General features: G+C 43.0%; 1 protein-coding gene across 1 annotated transcript; it reads left to right on the top strand.

The window, feature by feature from the left end:
• The first annotated feature begins 11795 nt into the window (after positions 1-11795).
• LOC110940151 (isoamylase 1, chloroplastic) lies at positions 11796-26364 on the top strand. Its single transcript, XM_022181712.2, has 17 exons — positions 11796-12216; positions 14667-14849; positions 14998-15087; positions 15527-15679; positions 22340-22431; positions 22566-22815; positions 22889-22974; positions 23057-23128; positions 23225-23351; positions 23452-23538; positions 24461-24553; positions 24645-24803; positions 24883-24966; positions 25043-25123; positions 25189-25271; positions 25794-25911; positions 25982-26364. The coding sequence occupies exons 1-17, from the start codon at positions 11869-11871 to the stop codon at positions 26243-26245; spliced, it is 2370 nt and encodes a 789-aa protein (XP_022037404.1). The 5' UTR covers positions 11796-11868; the 3' UTR covers positions 26246-26364.
• Positions 26365-26831: the final 467 nt, after the last annotated feature.

Below are 26831 nucleotides of genomic sequence, written 5' to 3'. Positions count from 1 at the left end.
TGCGACCGGCCCAACCAATGAAGTCCAAGAAAAATCAGGACCTCACACTCTACTGTGAGTACCACAAGGATTCGGGCCACACCACCAACAACTGCATCAGTCTCCGACTGGAGATTGAGCGCGCCTTAAAGGAGGGGAAACTGCAACACCTTTTGCCAGGTGGGCAAAAACCCACCAAGCGCATTACCCCTCATGGCGAAGGTACCTCCTCCGGGAAGAGAACCATGCACGTGGCTTCCACCCACATGATCCACGGAGGCAAGGGCAGGCCGCGCAAAGCGACGAGAAGGCCGGAATGTGACTGGAAAGACGAGCAAGTCGTCTTTCCAAAAGTCCGAGGCGGACCGCGCGATAGGCGCGCCGTCGTCATTTCAGGCCAACTGGCACACTACTGCACCGAGCGTCTATTCATCGACCCGGGCAGTACATCTGATATAATCTACGAACAATGCTTCAACCAATTCGACCAGGAGGACAAAGATCGGTTGCAAGCAGTAGATTACCCGTTAACCGGGTTCGCAGGGGAAACTGTCTTTCCTCTAGGCCAGATTACTTTCCCTGTGCGTCTTTCCAGCGGAAACCGCACAAGGACAGAAGTGGTAAACTTCATGGTTTTACCTCACACCTCCAGATATGACGTACTCCTCGGGAGAGAATCCCAAGGAGATTTCAATATGATCACATCCGTCCCCCACTCTGCGGTTGGTTTCCCAACCGAATCGGGGATCGCGATAATCTATGCCCGCAGGGACGTCATGATGTCGGACGAAGTACGTCCGACCAAAGTCGCAAGGCCCACTCCCAACGACCAACCAGAAAAATGGGTTCTCAACGCGAGATACCCAGAACAAAAGGTCACGTTGGGTCACGCCTTATCCCCGACCACAAAAGCGCAACTGAAGCAGTTTCTCTTCAGTAACCAGGACATCTTCGCATGGACACCCGCAGACATGACCGGGGTCCCACGGGATATTGCGCAACATCACTTAAATACCTTGCCAGGTATTAAGCCAGTGATCCAAGGCCAACGCCACCTTGGGTCAGCTAAAAATCAGGCGATGCAAGAGCAGATCGAAGAACTGCTCTCCGCAGGCATCCTACGGGAAGTCAAATACCAGACGTGGTTATCCAACCCAGTCATGGTAGAAAAACCGTCCGGGGGCTGGCGCATGTGCGTCGATTACAAAGACCTTAACAAAGCCTGCCCCAAGGATTGTTACGCGCTTCCAGAAATCGACGAAAAAGTCGATAATCTCGCACCATTCAGATGGAAGTGTTTCCTCGATTGCTACAAAGGGTACCATCAAGTACAAATGGCAATCGAGGATGAAGACAAAACGGCATTCCGGACTCCCACAGGAAATTACTGCTACACAAAAATGCCGTTTGGGTTGCGCAACGCGGGCTCAACCTACCAAACGTTGATGAACGACACTTTCCGCGGCCAAATAAGCAAAAGTGTCGAAATCTACATGGACGACCTGGTCGTCATGAGCATGGAAGAGGATACCATGCTCACAGATATTGAAAGAATATTCCAAACTCTGCGCAGCGTTAACATAAAGCTCAATCCAGGAAAATGCTCGTTTGGAATGGAAGAAGGCAAATTCCTTGGGTTCATCGTCACTAAAGATGGATTCAAGGTAAACCCGGAGAAAGTCCAGGCGATCGAGCGCATGCCATCGCCTTCATCGATGAAGGATATGCAACGGCTAGCCGGCAGGCTAGCGGCACTTAACAGATTCTTAGCTAACCACGCAGCTAAGTCTTATCCGTTCATCAAGACCCTGCGGAGCTGTTCAAAGAAAGAACAATTCCAGTGGACCGCAGAGGCTGAACAGGCTTTTCGGGAAATGAAGGAGTGTTTGATACAACTCCCAACTCTAACCGCACCACGCAAAGATGAGCCACTCATATTATACCTATCCGCCGCGGATAACGCGGTGGGTGCGGTATTAATAGTGGAGCGAAAGGGGGCTCAAACACCCATCTATTACATCAGCAAGATGCTAAACGACCCAGAGACGAGATACTCAATAATGGAGAAATTGGTGCTAGCATTAGTGCACGCTTCAAGACGGTTGCGACGCTACTTCGTAAACCACGTCATCACAGTGCTAACCAATTACAGGATCGGCCCGATCCTATCCAAACCCGACATCTCTGGGAGATTAGCGAAATGGGCAATCGAGCTGGGCGCGCACACGATACACTATAAACCGCGCCCCGCGATTAAAGGCCAGATCTTAGCTGATTTCGCCGCCGAAGTACCGGTGAATCGCATCCAAGAATGCGAAGAAGCACAAACTCCTGCACCAACGCCATCCTCCTCAGAAACATGGGCGCTATTTACCGATGGGGCCTCCAACGAGGAAGGTGCAGGTGCAGGTCTGCGACTCGTCAGCCCTGACGGCCAAGAGCTTACATATGCAATCCGCCTCGACTTCAAAAGCACAAACAACGAGGCAGAATATGAGGCCCTGTTAGCAGGGCTACGTTTAGCAGTTAAAATCGGCGTGCAACATCTGGAAGCACACGTCGACTCTTTGTTAGTTGCAGGCCAAGTACGCGGCGACTATGCCGCAAAAGGAGATATCATGATCCTCTACCTCGAACAAGCCTTGCAACTAAAATCCAAATTCGCTTCGTTTAATATTCGCCATATTAATCGAAGCGAAAACAAGTCCGCAGATGCACTATCGAAACTTGCATCTACCAGCTTCCAACACTTGGCAAAGGAGATACGCATCGAAATCCTGCAAAATCCTTCGGTACCCCTGCGCCAAGTCAACGTCATTCAATACGGTTCAATATCATGGATGACACCTATTATCGCATATCTACAGTCAGGTGTGACTTCCGAAAGCAAATCAGAAGCACGCAAACTACAATACAAAGCGTGCCATTATCAAATGGGAGACGGTATCTTATACCGCAAATCATACCTCGGGCCACTACTACGATGCGTCAACCCCCAGGATGCCACATACCTCATTCGAGAGATACACGAGGGCATATGTGGCATACATGCTGGACCACGCATAGTAGTGGCCAAAATCATGAATGCCGGGTATTACTGGCCCGGCATGCACCTGGACGCCGTCAAAGAGTTGCGCAAGTGCATCGACTGTCAACGTCATGCTCCAAAAACCTTGCGGCCAAAAAACAACTTAGTCCCCGTCACAACCGCATGGCCCTTTCAGAAATGGGCAATTGACGTTGTGGGACCTTTCCCTGCCGCTACAGGTGCGGTTAAATTTATCATAGTAGCGGTTGATTACTTCACAAAATGGGTGGAAGCAAAACCGCTCGCCTCAACCACTGCTATGGTAACAAGGAAGTTCATTTGGGAACACATCATCTGCCGTTTCGGTTTACCAATGTGCATTGTCACCGATAACGGCACAAACTTCGCTGCCGACGAATTCCAAAAATGGCTAAAAGAACTACATATTGAGCACATATTCTCATCAGTCGCACACCCGCAAGGGAACGGCCAAGTCGAGAGTATCAATAAAAGCCTAGTCGAAGGGATCAAGGCACGGTTGGGAACGGCCAGGCGTGGCTGGGTCGATGAACTCCCAAGTATCTTATGGGCTCACCGTACAAGCCCAAAAACAAGCAATGGGGAAACACCCTTCAGCCTAGTCTACGGTTCAGAAGCGGTGATCCCCGCAGAAGTAGGTCTCCCCTCTCCTAGAATGTTGGCTATTGAAAAACTAGACAACAACATGGAACGCAGGATCGATTTGGACCTCTTGGAAGAAAGGCGCGAAAACGCTGCCATCAACGAGGCCAAATATAAATCCAAACTTGAAAAGTATTACAACGCGCGCGTCCGCGTTTGTACTTTCAACCCAGGAGACTACGTCCTACGCGACAATGAGGCATCTAATGCCGAGCGCCCAGGCAAACTCGCCCCCAAGTGGGAAGGACCCTACCTCATCAAAGAGGTCTTAGGGAAAGGCGCGTACAAATTACAAACACTAGAAGGCGAACTTATCGCACGCACATGGAATGCACAACAGCTTCGACGCTGTTATATGTAAGCCATGTTCTTACATTTCTCTATGTAACCTATCGGGCCGCAGGCCATTTGCAAATAAATAAATAAGCAAATTTATACATTATTGTTTGTGATTACTATTACAAATGCGTGTTCCACTTTGCGGTATCCCAAAAACAGATTGGTAAAATCTTCATTCGCGATACCCATACAAAGTGGTATCCACACACAAATATTGTAATAGGCCAGCAGAAGGCAAAAAGACTTGCATATTTATCCGGCCGAATAAACAAGTTTTTGTCAACACTTAACACAATTCCTGAGCCCAAAAAGGCAAACAATGGAATTGACGCGGACTCATACGACAAAGGTATGGAGTACACTTGACCCCATTCACAAATGGGTAGAGTTCCGGACATATAAGCTTTTACAAAGTTTACACAATTCCTGAGCCCAAAAAGGCAAACAATGGAATTGACGCGGACTCATACGACAAAGGTATGGAGTACACTTGACCCCATTCACAAATGGGTAGAGTTCCGGACATATAAGCTTTTACAAAGTTTACACAATTCTAAAACCCTAACGCGGTAAATAACAGAATTGACGCGGACTCATACGACAAAGGTATGGAGTACACTTGACCCCATTCACAAATGGGTAGAGTTCCGGACATATAAGCTTTTACAAAGTTTACACAATTCCTGAGCCCAAAAAGGCAAACAATGGAATTGACGCGGACTCATACGACAAAGGTATGGAGTACACTTGACCCCATTCACAAATGGGTAGAGTTCCGGACATATAAGCTTTTACAAAGTTTACACAATTCTAAAACCCTAACGCGGTAAATAACAGAATTGACGCGGACTCATACGACAAAGGTATGGAGTACACTTGACCCCATTCACAAATGGGTAGAGTTCCGGACATATAAGCTTTTACAAAGTTTACACAATTCTAAAACCCTAACGCGGTAAATAACAGAATTGACGCGTACTCATACAACAAAAGTATGGAGTATACTTGACCCCGTTCATAAATGGGTAAAGTTACGCATACATACGTTCAGACATGCAAGAATTAAAAACACTTGTTCAAATTGAACAAAAAATGTTATATTCAAAAAATTCAAACACCCACACGGTGCTTAATGGATTTACATAAAGTTCCTAATATATACAAGAGGAACACAAAAAAGGGGCACACTTGCCAACCTAAACCCTATTTCGTACCGCTGGTACCAGCGTCGTCCCCAGCACCACCAGCGGGATCCTCCTCTTCCGCATCAGCATAGAGCATCCGCAGCCGATCTACATAATCCGCAGCCTCTAAACAGTCGTCCAATTTCTCCACACAGGAGAGAGGCGTATCATAAAAGAAGGCTACGGCCGCGTTCAGGCGACCTTCGGTATCCACATCACGGAACCCGGATCGCTTATTAGTATAACCGCCTGCGGATAATACATTGATATGCCCAATGCAGCGGTTATAACCAGCTTTAAAGCCAGCATCGCGCGCACGTTCCTTAACCAGGTCCAAACCAGATGCGGTCTCAGGGGCATTCATGATAGCCTCAACAATCTGCAATAAAAGGATCATAAGTCTCGGATATTAGTCCAAGCAAATCTAAAGAAAAGGGATACTTACACGCGCGATACCGTGAGCCCGCAACCACTCACGGTCAGCCTCCAGCTGGTTAAAAGAGGACACCAAGGCATCCTTGGCCTCAGCAGCGGCGTCAGCCCGTTTCTCCGCAACAGACACGCGGGCAGTAAGGTCTGTAACCGCGACCTCCCGGGCCTGAACCTCAGCCTGTCAAAAAATAGTAAACAGTTTACACGATAAACATTTACGAAACAAGGAAGAAAGTAACACAGTTAAAGAAACATACCTGCAGGCTGGCAACAACTTTGTCCAAACGAATGCGCTCCGCATTCGCCTCTTCAAGAGCCTTAGAAGCACGACTCTCCCTCTCTTCAGCCTCCTCAAGGGCTTTCGCGGCACGAGCCCCGGCTTCTTTGGCCTCTTCAAGCACCTTCAGGGCGTCGGCCTTCGCCTGCAGCGCTTTAACAGAAATGGCCTCAGCCGCAGCTTTCTCCTGGCTCAAGGTAGCATTCGCTGCCTTGGCATTTGTCAACTCCTGCCGAGCATGAAACAGAATGTCATTCTGCTTAGCCCAAGATGCATTCCACTTCTTGCGCTCATTGGACATTTTTTCATTCCAACTCTTACGCTCATCAGCAAGAAGTTTAGCAAGGGTACGCACCTGTTTCAGCTGGGCAGTGGCAGCCCATTCAGAAGTCTGCTTCTGCTTCTCAAAAGCAGCCTTGTCCTTCTCGAGCTGCTCCGCACCCGCGCGCGCAGCCTGGACCAACTTTTCCGCTTCCGCCCGCATACGAGCAGCCTCCTCCTCGCGGCGACACAGCACTTTATAATCTTCCAAAATGGCGTTTGCCACAATGGAAGTCCCTACCAGCATTGTTGAGAGCTGGTTTATACGCAGCTCTCGGGGTGCGGCACGGGCACGCTCGACTTCAAAAGGGGTGCCCAGACCACCCAGAATCTCCTTGCATGCCGCAGGGTCATTAGAAATATCGTCCCCCTGCATAACAGTCCAGGGGGGTCGGTGATACATCATACTGCGACCCTGGGAGTATGTGCGGTAATAATACTCCAACTCAGTCTCCCCAGGCTGAATTGGAGGCCCATCATAACCCGCACCACCGGCATCAGCACCGGTAACCTTCACACCAGCAGAAGAGCTCTGCGGCTCATTAGCAGTCTTCTGCGCCTCCGCATCAGAATTCTGCTTACCAGTATCTGAAAACCTCAAGTCCAATCCATCACCCTCATTAGGAGAGATCAGATTGTCCGAGGAATCCACGGTGTCGAATATCCGGTCAGCAGTCGTTTCCACCGTTTTCTCCAAGGGGGATCGCGAACCGGCCCAACAAAAGGGGCCGTAGGCTCCTTGGGCACGACAGTCTCCTTCGATACCCCCGCACCCACAGCAGCGGTATGCAGAGGAGACGAAGGGAAGTCAAAGAAGGAATACCCTGCATCTCGGGATTCTGCAACACAAAGAGCATCAATGATTATTCCCACCTATTGTACATACAAAACAAAGAAAAGGGATATACTTACCAGCAGCAACTGCAGATTTCTTTTGCGCCGGAGCAACTCTCTTGGTCTGCAGTCTCCGACGTTTCGGTTCACCACCATCAGCAGCCTTCTGCTCTGGTCCTCTTTTCTCACCAACAACGGGGGGAACCACAGCAGTTCCACCCGCAGCCGCACCACTACCTATAACACCCAAACCCTCAAGGGTGTCAGATACTACCACGTAATCGGTATATCCCCGGTAACAAGATCGATAGGTACCTGCGGCTTCAGAAACTGAAGAAGGGGCAACTGAGCCTTCAGCACTCCCCTTGCCACGACCCCGCACGGTTTTCTTCACCGTTTTCTTCTCCACAGTCTTTTTTGGGACGCGTTTCTCAAACTTCCCCAAATCCGCAAGGATACCTGGATTGACACAATCAACAAAACCAGTCAAAACGATAAACTGCACAAACGAATGCCACATACGACATACCTCTTGCGTCTCCCGGAACCGGGGCATCCAGCACCGCACGCGACGGTACGCGGAAGTTGATAAGAATTTCAAGGTTGAAGCCTTTCTTCAGCTCAACCGTAATCAGTTCAACCTGGCCCTCGAAATCGGGCTCAAACATTCTCCACAAGCCAACCGCATCCGCTGATACATGCATGCAGGTTACTACAAGGCTTAGGAAGTAAGGAAAATAACAAAGTGTAAAGAGCTTACCACCACCCTTTTCCCGCAAAACGGGCCTTTCCTTCCTATCTGGTCTCGAGAGCATCATCCGCAATATCCACAGTTGATCGTTATCCAACTTCTTGAGTTCAATAGGCCGCAGCCTAGAGAACCAGTCCACGGTCTTTGCGGTAGCAACAGGAATATCTTCATCAGAAACTCCAACGTTGACATTCCTGAAAGACATGGTAGCATAGACCGCACAGGCTTTCACATAGAAGAACCTCTTCTTCCAGCCTGTCACACCCTTAGAGGGCGTCATCAACTTCAAACTCCCATGCCGTTGAGTAAACGAGAAAAAACCGGTGTTCACCGTCAACTGGTAGAACCGCCGGAAATTTTCCACTGTAATGGGCAAGCAATGGGCACGGAATGTGTATTCAAAGTTCCTAATTCGGAACATTCCGAAAGGACTAAGTTGGGAGATATGGAGATGATAATACTCCAATACCTCCGCAACAAACACCGTCACCGGCAACCTAAGGTTGCCGTCGGTGAAAAAATCAGCCCACAAGGTTATATAACCGGCCGGAGCATCGGCACCGGTGTCCCCCACTTGTGGGTAGGTAGCATCCCAATCTTTGGCCATCTGCACAGTGGCCATCAGGAGTTTAAAACCACCCTTTAACCACTTCAACACCGGTAACCCACCACCGGGAACGTCAACGTCATCATCTTCGTCTTCATCGGCCGATACTACCGGCTGTTCAGGGTTTTCACCCTCCATATTGTGTGGATTTTATGGTTCAGCCATCAGAAAATATCAGAGATATGAAGGAACGTGAGTAGAAAAACCAAAACCCTCACTGGAACTTCAAGGAATTTCGTCGGAGAAGACAAAGAACAAGTTTTCTCTCACCGGCAAATTTTTGAAATTTCAAACAAGTGAGGGGAAACCACGAACGGTTTCCCCTTATATACCCATCGCAATTAATGCGGAGGGAGAAAACAAATCATCACGTTCAAAAAGAGCGAATCGTATGACACCACATGTCGAGCGCCGTTTCCGCTGACGGTTATCACGCGCGCGTGGCCGCCCACGCGCCTGACACAAGAGACGTTTACACTCTTCGCTACAGTGCATTTAATGCCTCGGGCAGTGCAAACGTCCTTTCATTTCAGCACATGCCAGGAAGATCTCACCAACTTCCACCAACTCACACGTGAGATCAGCCACATATGCAACAAAAAACGACTACATTATCCAATTATAAGCGGCATGCGGTTTCTCTGGTATACCGCACCATAACCCATACCGCATGTCGTTTTTTAACATACCCCTAAAAATAGGTAAAAATATATATCTCTACACTAAGGGGGTATAATACATATCCGCACTACCCACGAGCACACGTGGAATATGCGGACATGACACACACGAGCCCGTTCAGGTGTGTCAGATGCTCAGAACCAGCGTTGTCCGTTGGACTGAACCGCATCTCAGACACAGGGGAACCGCATTGCCTTCATTCTCTTCAAGCTTCAAATCCCTCCTGTCCGGTTCACAACCGCAGAGGGTACATAAACACCTTCTTTAACAAAAGGAAGGAAGGGAATGCACGCGAACGCACATCAGCAACCCTGTCTCCTGAACCTTCAAGAGCCACATCCGAGCCACACCCGCTTCGAGCAAATCTGGTAATGCAAAACCACAGACACTCACGAGGAGCTACGGACATAACCATAGCTTCCGCAGAGTGGTTGCTACGGAAGAGCCAAGCTCACTCCACATCACCGAGCAATGCTACTGCAAGGCAAACTCGGTATTGGAGCGGGAAGGTAAGTGGCTCCAAAACGAACGCAGATAAGCGCTCTAAACGAGCCCTCGTCGAACAACAAGCGTCCGAACAGCGGTAACAAGTCTGCTTATGACTTTGTTTGCCCGCTTATGGGCCGCATAGAATAAACAATGGTGGGCATACCCTTGCCTATGACCATGTTTATTTACCCATAGTACGAATATACATTGTTCGACCAAACATGGCCAACAATGACGCAACGAGGTAACCGCAAAGAACGTGCGGTTACTAGAGAGCTATGACGACAAACACGAAAACCCAACAAAAAAGGGATCGTCGTCTCATAGCTAGATGCTGAACATAGAGCTTGAGCAAAGCACTTACAAGCATCAACAACTTTTGATCCCAGTCTCAAAGATTGGTCCAAAAGTTTCTTTTCTTCTTCATGCACCAATTCAACAATTGGTATGAAGAAAAGACCACCTTTAAAGGATGGGAAACCTCTACATACCTTCAAACCACCATCTCAGAGGTTGGTTCGAAGTTTGTGCAGCATTACTAACAAGGTCTCCAAGAGACCTTCGGCACAACAACAGGTGGCAAGCCACCTGGTGACATAAATCGGCTGAGAATCTCGAATCAGACGAAGATTCCTTCACCGATACGGAAGAGGCGTCAGATGACCCTTCCAGACCTCCAGCTTGATTTACATACAGAAAAGACCACACATGGTCTAGGATCTTCTCCAGACTCCAAACTACCTTCCAAACACCATAGTCCAGTACTCCTCCCACATACAACTTGTATGTGGCAGCAACACTAGACTGGGGGGACTTGAAGGGGTATGGTCCCAGATCTCGCGTCAGCATCGACCGCGAGTGACCATTACCCTTACCAAAACCCCCACTAGCTAACAACCTACTTGTGCCCATGCGAGAACGCGTCGGCACAAGGGTTGAATCCAATCTATCTAGTAACGACGGAGGACTTACATGGAACATGAGAACGGTAGAGTGATGCGACATAGCATCACATCTGGTGTATGAAAACGGAAGTATTCACAGCGATGCGGCCTCGCACCGCATCCAGCGAACACTTCTATCAATACAAAGAAAGCCTTACCTTAGGCACAGAAGGAGATGAACGTAACGGTGCGGTTGACACCGCTCAATACGGGCATTTTCGTCACGACAAGGGATGCAGGCAAGACGACGATGCGGCTAGCACCGCATCTCGCGTATTCCTTGATCACAAGTAGGAGACGCGGTAACTTCAGATGTTACCGCACGTAGCGATGCGGCTTGCACCGCATCCTATGCATTCAACAAGTGGGACTGACACCACAGTGCAAGTGGCACCAATGGCAGTTTCCTGTCAGATCTACGTAAGCAATGGACTGACGTGGCGTAACCTCCATAACCGACAAGCCTGACACACCTGCAAAGGTGCAGCACGTCGTCAGTCCATCCATCATCATCCTCCTCCACTCCTCGGCTATAAATATCAACCCCAAACCAGGTTTGAGGTATCTCTTCACAACTCTCTCACTACTACTACTATCTTACTTTGCTTCCCAAGCAAACTACTGATTCTCACGCCGGAGAGTGGTAACAAGGAGCACCCCCCACCCCATCCTCCTTGTTACGAGTCACGGCTTGTTTCCTTGTGCAGGAGATCAACCACCGGTGATCCAGCCAGCGATCCTCGGGAGGAAGGGATTAACCCTTCTTGACGAGACCAGTGTATTAACCCTGCCCGGTTAACCATTGTTTCATCACCCCCCAACCAAAAAACCTAAACCCCCCCACCCCCGGCAAAAAAAAAAAAAAACTATACCTCACAAAAAACCCCCAAAAAACCTAAACCCCCCACCCCCCAAAAACCTAAAAAAAACCTAACCCCCCCCCCCCCCCTCCCACACCCCCCCAAAAACCTTGTGGAGGTTTAGGTTTTTGGTGGTGGTGGATGTTTAAGGTTTTTTTTTTTTTTTGTAGTGGGTTTTTTTGTGTAGTGGGTTTTTTTAGGTTATTGGACACTTGTCACTCTATAAATTCTTCTTACACTTTTTACAATCAGGATCCTTTGTATTTGATTCTAATCCTAGGAAATACATAAATTTATATCAATAGAAAGACCGTTAAAGAGGATAGGGATTTAACGAATACTAAAAAAACAACTAAAAATCTAAAAAGAAATCCTTCCCCAGTCCCACATACATTCATTCTTTAACCCTGACTCATCTCTGCAACTGACTCGAATCTCGAAGCATTTCGCATGCTTCTGCAATGGAGAAACTTCTCCGATCCACTTCCTACTCTCTATTTCACACTCCAAAACTCACTTCTACTCACACTTTCCAATTCACAAACCCTAACTTTCACATCAACTTTCAAACAAGCCAGAGAAACACCAATGCTGCCGTAGCGGTTAATGCAGGCGACGCCGGAGAATTGGATACGGCGGTCGTCGAGAAGGAGAAACCGCCACCGTCGCCGCGCCGCTTTCAAATTCTGCGAGGTAATCCGACGCCGTTTGGTGCTACGGTGCTTCAGGATGGTGTCAATTTCGCCATTTATTCGCATAATGCCACTTCTGCGACTCTGTGCTTGATGACTCCCTCTGATTTGCCTCAGGTATAACCGTTATTGATTCGTTATGTTCTGCCGAAAATTGTCACAGTAGATATTTTATACATAGTGATTGATGCTTATAAAAGGTTTATGAGACTAGGACGCAGAGGATTATGTTAAAGTTTCTTTTTAAATCATTAACTGTGAGTATTATACTCTTCATCATTAATTGAAGAAGCTCAATGGAACATGCAGAAATAGTAAACAAATTACTTAGGAATTTCCTTGGGAAATATCTTAAAAGCTCTTTTGTAAACTGATACAATTGCTCACCATTTGTGTAGACTTGAGGAATTGATTCCACACTTGTTAATTTAGACATGATTTAAGAAATGAAATTGAAATTGAACGAAAGTAGAATAGGAAATGGATTGCAATCGACTAGAATGAAAGTGAGAATGAAAATCAGTGATTGATTCAAGATTGAATAAATTGATTGAAATCGATGAGATTCGAACATAACGATGAAACAGATGAATATGTGATTGAATCAATGACTCGATAAAGCAATCCAGACAAATGCTAAATCTAACGACCATTGAAACCAGAATCAATAAAGCAATTCAGAACAGATTGAACTGAATTGAGATGATCAAGCAAATCACACAATCAACCGATTGAGATGATGAACAGAAATCAGACAAATGAATTGATCAGAAGCGAACAAATTTAGAACTGATACCATGTAAATTTTGAACAACTATTAGGGGAATTTTTTATTAGTTCATTAATTAACTTGAATAATCTTACAAGCTTGTTGTATGTATACAACAAAGAAGCGAAAGCTAACAAACAAAGAAAACTAATCGTAACTCAGTAGATTCGGATGCATTACAACTTTCGGATGAGATGCAATCATGCAACTTGTGAAACTTGCGGATGGGGATCAAGTTTCAGATTCAATCAACCTCCGGATGAAAAGTTCATAGTTCTGGATGACACTTATACACTCCTAATTTGTTTATTTAATTACTTTTGTTGCAGTTTAGCTGAACTAATTGTATTAAAATGTTGTGATTATGACTAGATACACAACAGTACTGCAACTGCAGTGGGCAGAATGAAAACTATAATATATTAAGTGGTCTAACAATAAATAGAAGGTGCAATTTTCATAAAAGTAGATTCGTTAGCATCTGTTTCTAGTTTCTACTTATGTCATTACTCGTTAGTTATATTTCTCATTACTTTTTTATTAGTATATATGTGTTTTTGGGCTCTAATTAGTGTGGAAAACTCTTTTTCTTCTTTTGATTAGGACTAAATTGTAAAATCACCTGCTACAGAGTGTTAAATGGTCCATCCTAGTCTGACACTTATCAATGTACCCACCTATCAGGTCTGAGTGGGTAAAAATTTACTGGAGTGTTAGTTTTGTTCAACTTTGCATCAGTGTTTGCAAAATATTGATGAGGTTGATCAATATAAAGTTAATCATGTGTATGGATGTGATCATCACCTGAATATCTACAAGGGTTAATCATTGTTATAAAATCTGAAAAAATAAGGGAACATCAGCCTCAAAACATTATATTGTTATTGTTAATCAGCAACAATTGATCAAGTGATACTGGTATATATTAAATCCATGAGACCTTAGGATATAAATAATTCACAAAGGGCTGGCCAAAGTTGCAGAAGGTGCACTAGTTTTGCTCAATCTCCATAGAAATATATTGTATCTAGCAATCCATTATGGAATACATGCACTACTTATTCCCATGAAATAACTTTGCTGAACTTGCATATACATGTATATTCATCTAGTAGAAGATCAGCTCTTAATGGTAGCAAAATTTGAAGTTTCATGGTAAGCTATTGATTATTTTCTAGCCATCAGATAGTCCAGCAAGTGAAAAAGCTAACAAATATTGCCTTCTCTACTTGATCTTTAGTTTTTCTTAGCAATGACTCCAATGAGTATGGCCACATCATGAGTCATCAATTTGACATGTTGAGGTGTAACTTGATATTAAATGTTGATATGTTTTTTTGCTTATATTATTGTGTTGTGGTTTTATCACTTGTCTATATAAAGTTATAAAGATGGTGAGCCTGAACCCTTGAAATACCTACATGCTTCAAGCTTAAATCATTCATAACCATAATGCCATGTTATCAATATTTTGTGTTAAAATCCCCTAGTGCACACAACTGACAGTTTGGCTGTATTTTATGTGCTTACTGCTTAGATTGGTTGTACATTGAGACACATCTAAATTAATGGCGAGTCAATCGATGCAATTCTATGTTAATTGTCATTTAGAAAATTGACCTCGTTAAATAGGTACTGAGGTGGCCTTCTAATTATGCTTATGTAGAAGAGTAGAAGTACAACAAATTAGTGTGCGATCATATTAATTATTAGAATACTTTATCCACATAAAGTAAGTGAAGTATATGTCTGAATTTATCATCAGAACAGTTGTCTTTATTCATTTCACTTGATGCAGAAAAGAATTACTGAGGAGATACCTCTGGATCAACTTACCAATAAGACCGGAGATGTATGGCATGTGTTTCTAAAGGGAGATTTCACAGACATGCTCTATGGATACAAATTTGATGGAGAGTTTTGTCCTGAGGAAGGGCATTATTATGATTCTTCACAGATCTTGTTAGATCCGTATGCTAAAGTTGGTAGCTTGTTTCATCTGTCACATCTCGGATTTTATATTACATTCATACGTGTTAATTGTGCATGTGACTTGGCACCTGCACACATGCTCAATTTCACATTCCCTGAAAGGTTGATGTGCGTTGATTTTGTTGGTGCTTATTCAGGCTGTTGTAAGCAGGGGGGAGTTTGGTGTTCTGGGACCTGATGATGATTGCTGGAGCCAAATGGCTGGCAGAATTCCTTCTGTTGATGAGGTATAAATTTGAAAAGATACGCGACTTATAGCCATCCATTTACGTATCACACTTGACCATATCAATAGCTTCACTCCTATTGGTAATAGAAAATTACAAAAGATATGATGCATTGCATAACGTTTTATTGATTGATGAAAACAAGATATTGAGAACAAATTATTTGATACCCTATTGAATAAGTTTTCATTCAATGTATTTCTTTACTTTATTTTCTTTTTTAAATCACCTGCCTTACAAGCCTTGCTAAACAATTTTTCTTTCTAATACTTACTTGCATTTTAAGTGACACTGGAAAAATGAAACCACAGGATAAAACAATGAAAGAGTAAATGAGAAATAAAGCTAAGAAATACATTGAAAGAGTTGATGTTTTTCTTGCTTCATCTCATTCCACATCTTGCTGCAGTAATTATATGTATAATTCTTCTTATATTAGTTTGACTGGGAAGGAGACCTACCTCTGGCATTTGCACAAAGAGATCTGGTAATTTATGAAATGCATGTTCGTGGATTTACAAGACACGAGTCCAGCAAGACAGAATCTCGTGGCACTTACCTTGGTGTAGTGGACAAACTCGATCATTTGAAGGTACATCCTGAGTATACTTTAGTACTTTACCATTTATGCTCCCATCCTGGCCTTTGATTTAGTCTCTCTTTGTTACTATGTGTATGTTGGGCTTGATTTCTCCAAAAAAAAAAAAAAAAATCATGAAATCATACAATCGAGATATTTTAAGTGAGTTTCCTTCTAAAATGTATTAATCAAAAACAAATTTCTTGTTGGGTCAGAGTGTCATACAAGTTTATGAGTTTATTTGTCTACCAATAATATCATTATTATACGCTTTATGATGTTACCATGAAGTTGACAAAAGGTGTATTTTTAGGGCAGGATTAGTGGGTGGGTGTGTGAGTTGACCGTCCTAAAAATATTACATTTCCTAAAGTTTTCAAATAGTTTTATTCTTATGCATTTCTTGTCGTACAAGGCTTGCTACATTAAGCAGTATACGTGGACATATTAATATAAGTTTTTTATAAAGTAAACTTATGTACCACTCATTCATTTGTCAACCTATTTTTTAAGGTTTGTGGTGTTTAGTTATGCATCTTTTTTATAAATAACAGGATCCAATCACTTTAACCTATAGTAAACTTGAATATCTTGTTGACATCCCAACTTCTAAACTAAAATGCAAATCTTTAAACTTAGAGCAATAATGTAACTGGTGTGGTGGTTCCCTGGTTCGCTATTTAACATCCTTACCTCCATGTGTTAGATTATGAACAAATGGGTGGGCGATAACATGCAAAAAGTCCTTTCTACATCCCCAACAAAATCTCATTATAATTAATCATCACAAGTGTGAAGTGTTATAGTATATTTGTATCTGATACTAGAGACTATTCTTTCAGTCACTCTGTCATAACCAGTAAACTTAGAAGCTAAAATATAAACAAAAACTGAACCCATCTGTCGTGTTGATAGTAGAAAAGGTCTGAAATAGAAATAAATTATTTACCCCAATTTTGTAAATCCTGACACTCTTTGATCCTACATGGGGCATGCTGACCCAATCATGGTTACCTTCAGTCTAGCATCCACAAACCTCCACCTCAGCATGCCACGTCAGATTTTAAACCCCCATTTTCTCACAACACCAAACTCCACAAACCACCATTTAAGTTTATCTTTTTTAATATTTGTATAGACTTGGTTTGAATCCATGGACCACACCACAAAGACTTGGGGCCGGACTTTACTCACATCGCAAGGTGGTCTGCCACCTAGACGTCTGGATTTACAGACAGGCCCACATCCGCAAGCATTGTGCATGCTCTCATCTTGTCCACATTCTCAGTTTTGCTCCCAAGAAAAATTTAAAGCCAAAATCATCTTTCTTTGTAAATTGGCCATGGATTTTCAACCTTCTAACACCAAAATCAACATTCTAAGTGGACGAGCGTCATTCATGTTTTGGAGTCTAGCCACCTAGGGTTTTGCCTGGCTATACTTTCTTCACTTTCACTGTTTTAAGTTACTTTTGGTTCACTTTAGGCTTACCCCTCAGTTTGAAATGAAATAATTATTTCTAGAACATTATAACCAACTAAATTTGGTAAACCAGGAAAGTTAATATCTAGACACCAGAGTAATTTCCCATTCTATTAGTCAATGTATTTAGTAGATACTTAGGCCCGGCCCTAGTCTATATCAGCCGGCCCTAGTTGTTTAACCTAAGTCTATATATATCCATCTATTGTAATCATTGAAAATCACAATTACACAATAATAATACAATCATTACCAAGTTTATCTTGGTATCAGAGCCTAGGGTTCTGTACCTTCCTTCTGCCGTCATCTTCTACCTTCCTCAATCCTTTTTTTTTCCTGCCGACAATCATGGCTGATCAACAGATCGCAGCCATTACTACCCTAGAAAAAACCTCACATAACTCTCACAAATTTGCTTTTACCCTTTCCCCTTCCAACTATGGACATTGGAAACTCATGCTACAGCCCTTCCTCGTCACACACAGCCTGTTCGGCTATGTCGACGGCTCGATTCCATGTCCCCCGGCCACCATTACTGCCTCCTCTGCCACTGGAAAAGACGCTGAAGGAACAGCTCCCACCGCCCAACCTAATCCAAACCATACATATTGGCTGTCAAATGATGCGCATGTCCGCATGCTCATCATGTCCACTATTTCTGAATCTTCGTTTCAACACGTCCAGGGAGTCACCTCGCGTGACCTATGGCTCGGTCTTGAACGAGCATATGCTCCACAAACCTCATCCAGGGAGTTTACACTGCGAATGCAGCTCTTAAAAATCCAGATGAAAGGAGATGAAACCTCAGCAGCTTATCTTTCTAGAGCACAGGAATATGCCAATGCTCTCGCCAACATTGGTCATCCCATGCCAGATAAAGACATCGTTATGCTAGTTGTTGCAGGCCTTCGCGAAGAATACAACGGAGTCAAACAGGCCCTATTTGCACGACAATTCACGGCTGTCTTTAATGAACTTCCAGGCCTTCTTGCTGATCACGAGTTTTTAATTAACAAATCTGCTGTTGAGCCAGCCCCTGCCCAAGCCTTCACGGCTGCCACATCAGCCAACTCACCATCAGCTTCTTCTGATACTGTCCAGGCAATTCAGCAGCTTGTTGCCCGTTTAGGGTATCAATTGCAGCCTCTTTCGTGCTCCTCCAACAACCCTCCATCTCAGGCTTTCTACACAACCAGGTCTGCCTCTTCAAATCATAACCGTGGTCGGGGTAATCGTGGTCGAGGTGGAAGAAACTACAACAATCGCAACAGCCAGGGAACTCGTAACTCAGGTCAGTTTAGTTGGGCATCTAATCAAAACATGGTTTATGGCTCTTGCAACAGGTGTGGGATAGGACATGTCCCTTCTAAATGTCCAAACAGGGACCCGTCTACCATCCGGTCAAGACAACCGTCTGCTAATTATGCAGACTATCGCTCACCAGCTCCCACTACCAATTGGCTTCCGGATACCGGAACCAATGGACACTCATCATTAGATACGTCCAGTTTAGACTACGCCGAGCCTTACTTTGGTGATGAAAGTCTTCACGTTGGCAATGGTATGCCCCTCCCTATTTTACATATTGGTTCCAAAACTTTTACCTCTCCAAACAAAACATTTCACCTAAAAGACATCCTTCATGTTCCTGCACTCAAAAAAAACTTACTCTCTGTTCAAAAATTCTGTCAAGATAATCATGTTTATTTTGAATTTCATGCCACTTTTTTTTTCTGTGAAGGACACGTCTACACACACTACCCTCCTCACGGGTCCAAGTGAAGGCGGACTTTACACTCTCAAACTTCCTGCAAAACAGCCCATTCCAAAGTTTGCTTTCTCCACAACTCGTGCTTCTACAACCACCTGGCATCAACGATTGGGACACCCACATGCTCAATTGTTCAAGACTATGCTTTCTAAATTTCATTTACCTGTTTCTACTAAAACGTTTGATTTTAATTGTAATCCATGTTTGGTTGGCAAATCTACAAAACTTCATTTACCACCCGCTAACTATAAGAGTACTCATGTTCTGGATTTAGTCTTTTGTGATGTTTGGGGTCCAGCCCCCGTGCCTTCCTGTGATGGTCACCATTACTTTTTATTATGTGTTGACCACTTCTCTAGATTTATGTGGTGGTTCCCTTTGACACGCAAGTCTGATGTTTTCGCCACATTTAAACAATTTGTTACTATGGCCGAACGACAATTTTCCACTAAACTTAAAACCGTCCAATCAGATTGGGGAGGAGAATTCCGAAACATGTCCTCCTTTCTCACCTCCATTGGTATTATTCACCGTCTTTCTTGCCCTCATACCAGTGAACAGAATGGTATTGTTGAACGCCGGCATCGTCACGTGGTTGAGACCGGTTTAACACTCATGTCTCAGGCACATGTTCCACAACGTTTTTGGCATTATGCCTTTGAAACTGCTGTCTACCTCATTAACCGAATGCCTTCCCGTACACAATCCACCATGTCTCCTTTTGAATACCTATTCAAACGTACGCCCGATTTCTCCTTCCTTCGAGTTTTTGGTTGTCTATGCTTCCCTTACCTCCGGCCTTATAATCCACATAAAATGGATTTCCGATCTACACCCTGTGTCTTCCTTGGATATAACACCACTCATCACGGATACCGTTGCCTTGACCCAGCCACCGAACGTATCTATATTGCACGCCACGTTCGGTTCCAGGAAAACACATTTCCTTTCGGTACCAATCCCACCGATTCTTCACCCAGTCCTTCACAGCCCAACCCGTATGTCTCCTCCTACCCTACTGACAACATTCCTTTCCAACCTGACATCTCCTCGGCTCCAACCTCACCCAGTCCCATAACCGACCCTACACCACAACCAACCCAACCCCACACCACCACACAACCGGTTACCTCTTCCAAATCGGACCAATCCATCCCATCCCACTCAGCCCAAACATCCCAACAACCGGCTCCACCAACAACCGATCAGCCACCAACCACCTATTCCCGGCGCCCAAAAACTCAGTCGACCACATCACAAAATGCCTTTGATCACTACTCAAACACCTCTGCCCATCCTACTCCAGCCCACCAGCCACCAAACTCTACCACAACTACAGTCCACCCACAACCGAACCAACCCGCCCCACCTCCTCGCCACCGGCCTTCCAACCTACGGCCAAACCCCAAACAAACCAACCCTTATAAACCATCTTCCTTTCATACATCTACTACCTCACCCGACAGTGAACCTACCTCCTTTACCATTGCGAACAAAGAATCTCACTGGCGTAAGGCTATGGCGGAAGAATACTCTGCACTTATTCGTAATGGTACTTGGTCTTTGGTTCCACGATCCCCTAATACAAATATTGTTGACTGCAAATGGGTTTATAAGGTCAAACGGGATCAACATGGGAACATTAAGCGTTACAAGGCGCGTTTGGTGGCCAAGGGCTTTCATCAACAGGCTGGCCTAGATTACACCGAAACCTTCAGTCCGGTGGTTAAGTCTACCACCATCAGAGAGTTGTCCTCTCTTTGGCTGTAACAAAACAATGGCCCCTGCGACAACTAGACGTCCAGAATGCCTTCTTACATGGGGACCTCAAAGAAACGGTCTATCTGAAACAACCACCGGGTTTTGTTGATCCTACAAAACCGGATCATGTTTGTCTGCTACATAAATCTCTGTACGGCCTTAAGCAGGCTCCACGAGCCTGGTTTGAAAGGCTCTCGGCTGCCCTAGTCAGTCTCGGGTTCAAGGGATCTAAAGCCGATCCCTCCTTGTTTATCTACTCACATCAAGGGACGCTTTTATATATGCTTGTATATGTCGATGACATTATTCTGACAGGTAACAACAACCGTGCTATTGATCATATTGTACGGTCTCTTGGTCAGACTTTTGCAATCCAAGACATGGGCCAATTATCTTATTTCTTGGGCATTGAAGTTGTTCGAAGTGGGTCCGACATCATTCTCTCCCAACAGAAATACATAAATGAATTGCTGGCTCGTGCAAATATGTCCAAAGCACAACCGGTCCCCTCTCCATGCACAACTGGCGTCTCTCTGTCTCTTGGTGATAGTTCTCCATTTGATGATCCAGTAAAATACAGACAGATGGTTGGGGCATTACAATATGTCACACTTTCTCGCCCTGATATTACTTATGCGGTCAACAAAGTTTGCCAGTTCATGCATTCCCCTACAGAAAACCACTGGTCTGCTGTTAAGCGCATCCTCCGGTATTTACACGGGACCTCTAATCATGGCCTTCTGATCTCCAGCTCTTCTTCGTCTGTTCTACATGCCTACACCGATGCTCACAATTTAACAGCTTTCTCTGACTCAGACTGGGCTGGCTGTCCAGATGACCGTCGATCCACTGGGGGATATGCTATTTATCTTGGATCCAACCTTATTTCATGGTCAGCCAGAAAACAGAGGACTGTCTCTCGGTCATCTACTGAGGCTGAATACAAGGCTCTGGCGAATACAGTTGCTGAACTAACCTGGCTCGAGACCCTGATGACTGAACTCCGTGTTCCCATGCGGATGGCTCCAATCCTATGGTGTGACAATTTGGGGGCCACGTACTTATCTGCCAATCCGGTTTTTCATGCCCGAACAAAGCATGTAGAAGTAGATTTTCATTTCGTTCGAGAGAAGGTTGCTCAAAGGAAGTTATCTGTTCAATTTATCTCCACTCATGATCAGATTGCGGATGTGTTCACAAAACCATTACCATCAGATCGTTTTCTATTGCTGAAGTCCAAGCTAAAGGTCCGGTCCTGGCCTTAGCTTGAGGGGGAATATTAGTCATTGTATTTAGTAGATACTTAGGCCCGGCCCTAGTCTATATCAGCCGGCCCTAGTTGTTTAACCTAAGTCTATATATATCCATCTATTGTAATCATTGAAAATCACAATTACACAATAATAATACAATCATTACCAAGTTTATCTCATTCCAATGCTTATTTTTTTCCATATTCGTTTTCTTTTCATTTTTCTTTTTTTCATATTCCTTTATATTTCATCAAGTGTTACAACACTATGAATGCTATTTAAAGCTGATGTGGGATCTCCTATGATATTTCCAGTAATGGTTCTAGCATCAGGGAGTACTGTTATTTTATTTTCACTTAATATTCAGCAGATGAAAAGTTATTAAAACTATTAATTTTGGTGTAGGAACTTGGTGTCAACTGCATAGAGTTAATGCCATGTCATGAGTTCAATGAGCTGGAATACTTCAGCTACAATCCTGTATTGGGCGACTATAGGTATGTAAGTTTTAACATCCTGATAAAATAAGATATGTATATTGGGAATTGGGATATAAAAAAATTGTTTCATTTGGTTTGCTTTGTACATAACTAGGTCGTCTAGTCTAACAGATTATAAATCTCTTATCCAGGTTAAACTACTGGGGATATTCAACCGTCAACTACTTCTCACCAATGTCAAGATATGCATCTGCTGGTGCTCGTAACTGTGGCATTAATGCAATAAATGAGTTCAAACAGCTTGTTAAAGAGGCACACAAACGTGGAATTGAGGTGCTCATGGATGTGGTTTTCAATCATACCGCTGAAGGGAATGAGAATGGCCCCATATTATCTTTTCGTGGTGTTGATAACAGCGTCTTCTATATGCTTGCACCTAAGGTATAATAATATATAGATAAGTGTCTTCGACAGGTAATCTTTCAAAAGCAGATATTTATGCATGGTTTTTCAGGGAGAGTTTTACAACTATTCAGGTTGTGGAAACACCTTCAACTGCAACCATCCAGTCGTTCGCCAGTTCATAGTAGATACTCTGAGGTAGATGAGATGAGATTCTACTTGCATGAATGATGAACCCTTGAACGTGTTTAATTAAGTATTGTATGAAATTTTCATACAGATATTGGGTAACAGAGATGCATGTAGATGGATTTCGCTTTGACCTTGCTTCTATCTTAACACGAGGCAGCAGGTTATTTTATCTGGACTAGCGTCCACCTGATTCTTGTCTCGCTGACATTACAAAACACAAGTGTTCATTTCCACTTTTGTGGCTTCCGGTTTTCAGCCTCTGGGATTCAGTAAATGTGTATGGGAATCAGCTAGAAGATGATTTGCTGACAACTGGCTCACCCCTCAGCAGCCCACCACTGATTGACATGATTAGCAATGATCCAATACTACGAGGAGTTAAGGTAATTTGTCTGGTTGAATCATCAATTATAAACCTTATGCTACTATCAAAGAGGTTCCATTTCATCCACATACTTATTTATTTATTGTCATTTCCAACAGCTTATAGCTGAAGCATGGGACTGTGGAGGGCTTTACCAAGTTGGCGCGTTTCCTCATTGGGGCATTTGGTCAGAATGGAATGGAAAGGTCTGTTCTTATGCTTCTATTTTGGTATATATCTTTTTCATTATTTTGGACAGAGAGAAGAAAAGTGTCTATCGAGCATTTACATCCCATTCTCCTTCTCTATCTACATAATTTAAGTAAAAACACACTTTTCTATAGAAGTTGTTTATTTTTTAAAAACCTCACACATCCCATTCTTCATCTCTACCTTTATCTTACTCACAAACACTTCATTTATTTTTTTTATTCTTATATACTCACAATAAACTATAGAGGCTTGGATATGAGCCTCTAAATATAGAGGTTTGCTTTTGTTTTCTCTAAGTTGTTCTCTATTGTAGAGAATGGGATGGAGTGGTGTTTTGGATGGTTTCTTTAAATTATTCTCTAAAATCTAGAGATAAAGATTATATAGAGGGTAGGATGTGAATGCTCGCCTTTTGTGTTTATTATTGTCATTTGTAAAACAGTGGCAAACCACCAAATACTAGGCAAGACTTGGAATTTAAGCTTTCGGGAGTTCTATTCATCACTAAAACATATTTATTACCAAAGAATTAAATTATTTAATACTGAGTTATCTTTCAGGGAACTTCTTTCTGTCCTGTTATATATTTCAGGGTTGACATTCAAATACCAGCACTATCTATGTTTCTTTTTAGTTTTTAAAATTTTACTTTATGAAATAGTTCATTCTTGGACCATAGCAAGGCATCACATTTTTTTCTATATCACAGCTCATTTATATTCTTGCATATGTGTTGCTTTTTTTTTTTTTGCCAAAATGGTCAGCTTCTTATTTAATAGATGTATATTACCTATTGTAGCGCCATAGCAGGCTGCAATTAAAAAAAAAGTGATTGACCTGAATATTTAATTTTTTTTTCTGTTCAACTATTTCAGTATCCAGTGCTGATTTTTTTTTTTCTTTTAATTTGTTCAGTATCGGGATACAGTAAGGCAGTTCATCAAGGGGACAGATGGATTTTCTGGTGCTTTTGCTGAATGCCTTTGTGGGAGCCCAAACCTATACCAGGTATCTTATTTCTTCTCCTTGTGGCTTAAATGCATCTTCAGACTTTGTGTTCTTTACCTGTACGCGTTTCTTACTTGACGTTATGCATCAGGAAGGTGGTAGGAAACCCTGGAACAGTATAAACTTCATATGCGCTCATGATGGCTTTACCCTTGCCGACTTGGTTACATACAACGACAAACATAATCTCGCAAATGGAGAAGACAATAAAGACGGGGATAGTCACAATAACAGTTGGAATTGCGGACAGGTAACTTTTTTTCCTGTCATCTTTTTATAATTTGGATTTATTTATGTGTTAAAAATAACACATAATGTATACACGTTAGGAGGGAGAATTTGTTAGCATCTCGGTAAAGAGGTTGAGGAAACGACAAATGAGAAACTTCTTCCTTTGTCTAATGGTTTCACAGGTAAGTTTCTTAACTTGATACTGATTGTTAGTTTGTTACATTGACTCTGAATTGGTACAATAATGTTACTTTCCAGGGTGTACCCATGATACATATGGGTGATGAATATGGTCACACAAAAGGGGGAAACAACAACACATATTGCCATGATAACCATGTAAGCTTGTTTTCTCATTTTGTGAATTTTAAGCTTTGTGAGCTTACGGCATCTTTTTTCTGCAGATTAACTACTTCCAATGGGATAAGAAAGAAGAGTCTTCATCTGACTTCTTCAGATTTTCTCGTCTAATAACCAATTTCCGCCAGTAAGCGCATCATCCTAATACGGCCTGGTCAAATCTGTGCCGAACCGCTTACTACAGTTTCGGAAAACAACAAATAAAAATTTGCCTGGTTGGGTCGGCTAGTTTGTGGTTTAACGGTTTGGTTTTGATGGCTTGACCCGATTTTTTTTTTCAAAATTATTAGTTTGTATCAATTATTTTAACATGATAAATACGATTCATATTATAATATACATACGTCACTACATATTCCAAAAATGAAAACAAATATAAATAATAAAGTTTAATTGTCCAGTTATAAGTTTCAAACCAACCGAACCATTAAACCGCCAAACCACGTAATCCGAACCGTTAAACTGCGTAAACCAAACCGCATAAACCGAACCGTTAAACTGTCAAACCATGTAAATTGAACCATTAATCGAATCTTTTTAACTCAAACCAACCAACTCGCTTTTGTTTGGGCTGTTCGGTCAGTTTCAGCTGTTTTTGAACGCCCCTGTTTGTACATCATGTTTCTAAAACTAGTAGTGATTTCGACAGTGAATGCGAGTCACTTGGCTTAAACGACTTCCCAACAGCAGAAAGATTGCAGTGGCATGGACATATTCCCGAAACACCAGATTGGTCTGAAACAAGTAGATTTGTGGCCTTCACCATGGTATGCGATGTAATGCTTCGGTTCATTCTTTCTATTATAACCATGTGCTTAACATGGATGTGTAATGCAGAAGGACTCGGTAAAAGGAGAAGTATATATCGCGTTCAACACTAGTCATTTACCTGTTACTATTACGCTTCCTGAAAGACCGGGCTACAGGTGGGACCCATTGGTGGACACCAGCAAGCCTGCACCGTTTGATTTCTTAAGTCATGATGTCCCCGGAAGAGAGGTAGCCATCAAACAGTATGCACATTTTCTTGATGCCAATTTATACCCTATGCTTAGTTATTCTTCTATAATCTTGTTACTGACTCCCGACATAACTGCTTAATCTAATGCGCGTATCATACACAATAATTAATAATCACACGTTCTAGAAGCATGGATGGAAAAGTCACAATACTTTGTATTTAAGTATATCATTTTAAGGAAATACGCTTCTCTCGTGTATCGGTTGCATGTTTTGTAGTGTAAGCTGGCAGCAGGTTTTAAAACATACATTTATCGTTTGTTAAATACCAAAACTACTTAATATAGCAAAGTAATTTATACAATCTGGCTGGATCGATGTTATCTATTGCTCAAGAAATTCGAACATTAGTTGTAGCTTCTAAACAACCATTTTCATCTTACAAATTCTAAATTAACTATTTGACTAAAAAATAACCATTTGAATTATTCTAAAAGTTTTGTTGCTCTCTAATACAACATTCCATAATTAAATATATCATCTAAACAACCATTTTGATCTTACAAATTCCAAATTAACCATTTGACTAAAAAATAACCATTTGAATTATTCTAGAAGTTCTGTTGCTCTCTGTGTGCGCCTTAATCTTGGTGGACGGATGAAAAAAAGTTAAAAATCACGAATTAATAAACCTTAATAGCGATGAAGACGAATAATTGAAAAAAGA

This window comes from Helianthus annuus, chromosome 5, assembly GCF_002127325.2.
Source record: "Helianthus annuus cultivar XRQ/B chromosome 5, HanXRQr2.0-SUNRISE, whole genome shotgun sequence".
Lineage (NCBI taxonomy): Eukaryota > Viridiplantae > Streptophyta > Magnoliopsida > Asterales > Asteraceae > Helianthus > Helianthus annuus.
This window is presented reverse-complemented; position numbering and strand designations above follow the sequence as displayed.

Coding starts and splice junctions, on each gene's coding strand:
- LOC110940151 (XM_022181712.2), top strand. CDS start 11,869: ATGGAGAAACTTCTCCGATCCACTTCCTACTCTCTATTTCACACTCCA. Junction 22,432..22,565: donor CCTGTATTGGGCGACTATAG/GTATGTAAGTTT, acceptor TCTCTTATCCAG/GTTAAACTACTGGGGATATT. Junction 22,816..22,888: donor TCTATATGCTTGCACCTAAG/GTATAATAATAT, acceptor ATGGTTTTTCAG/GGAGAGTTTTACAACTATTC.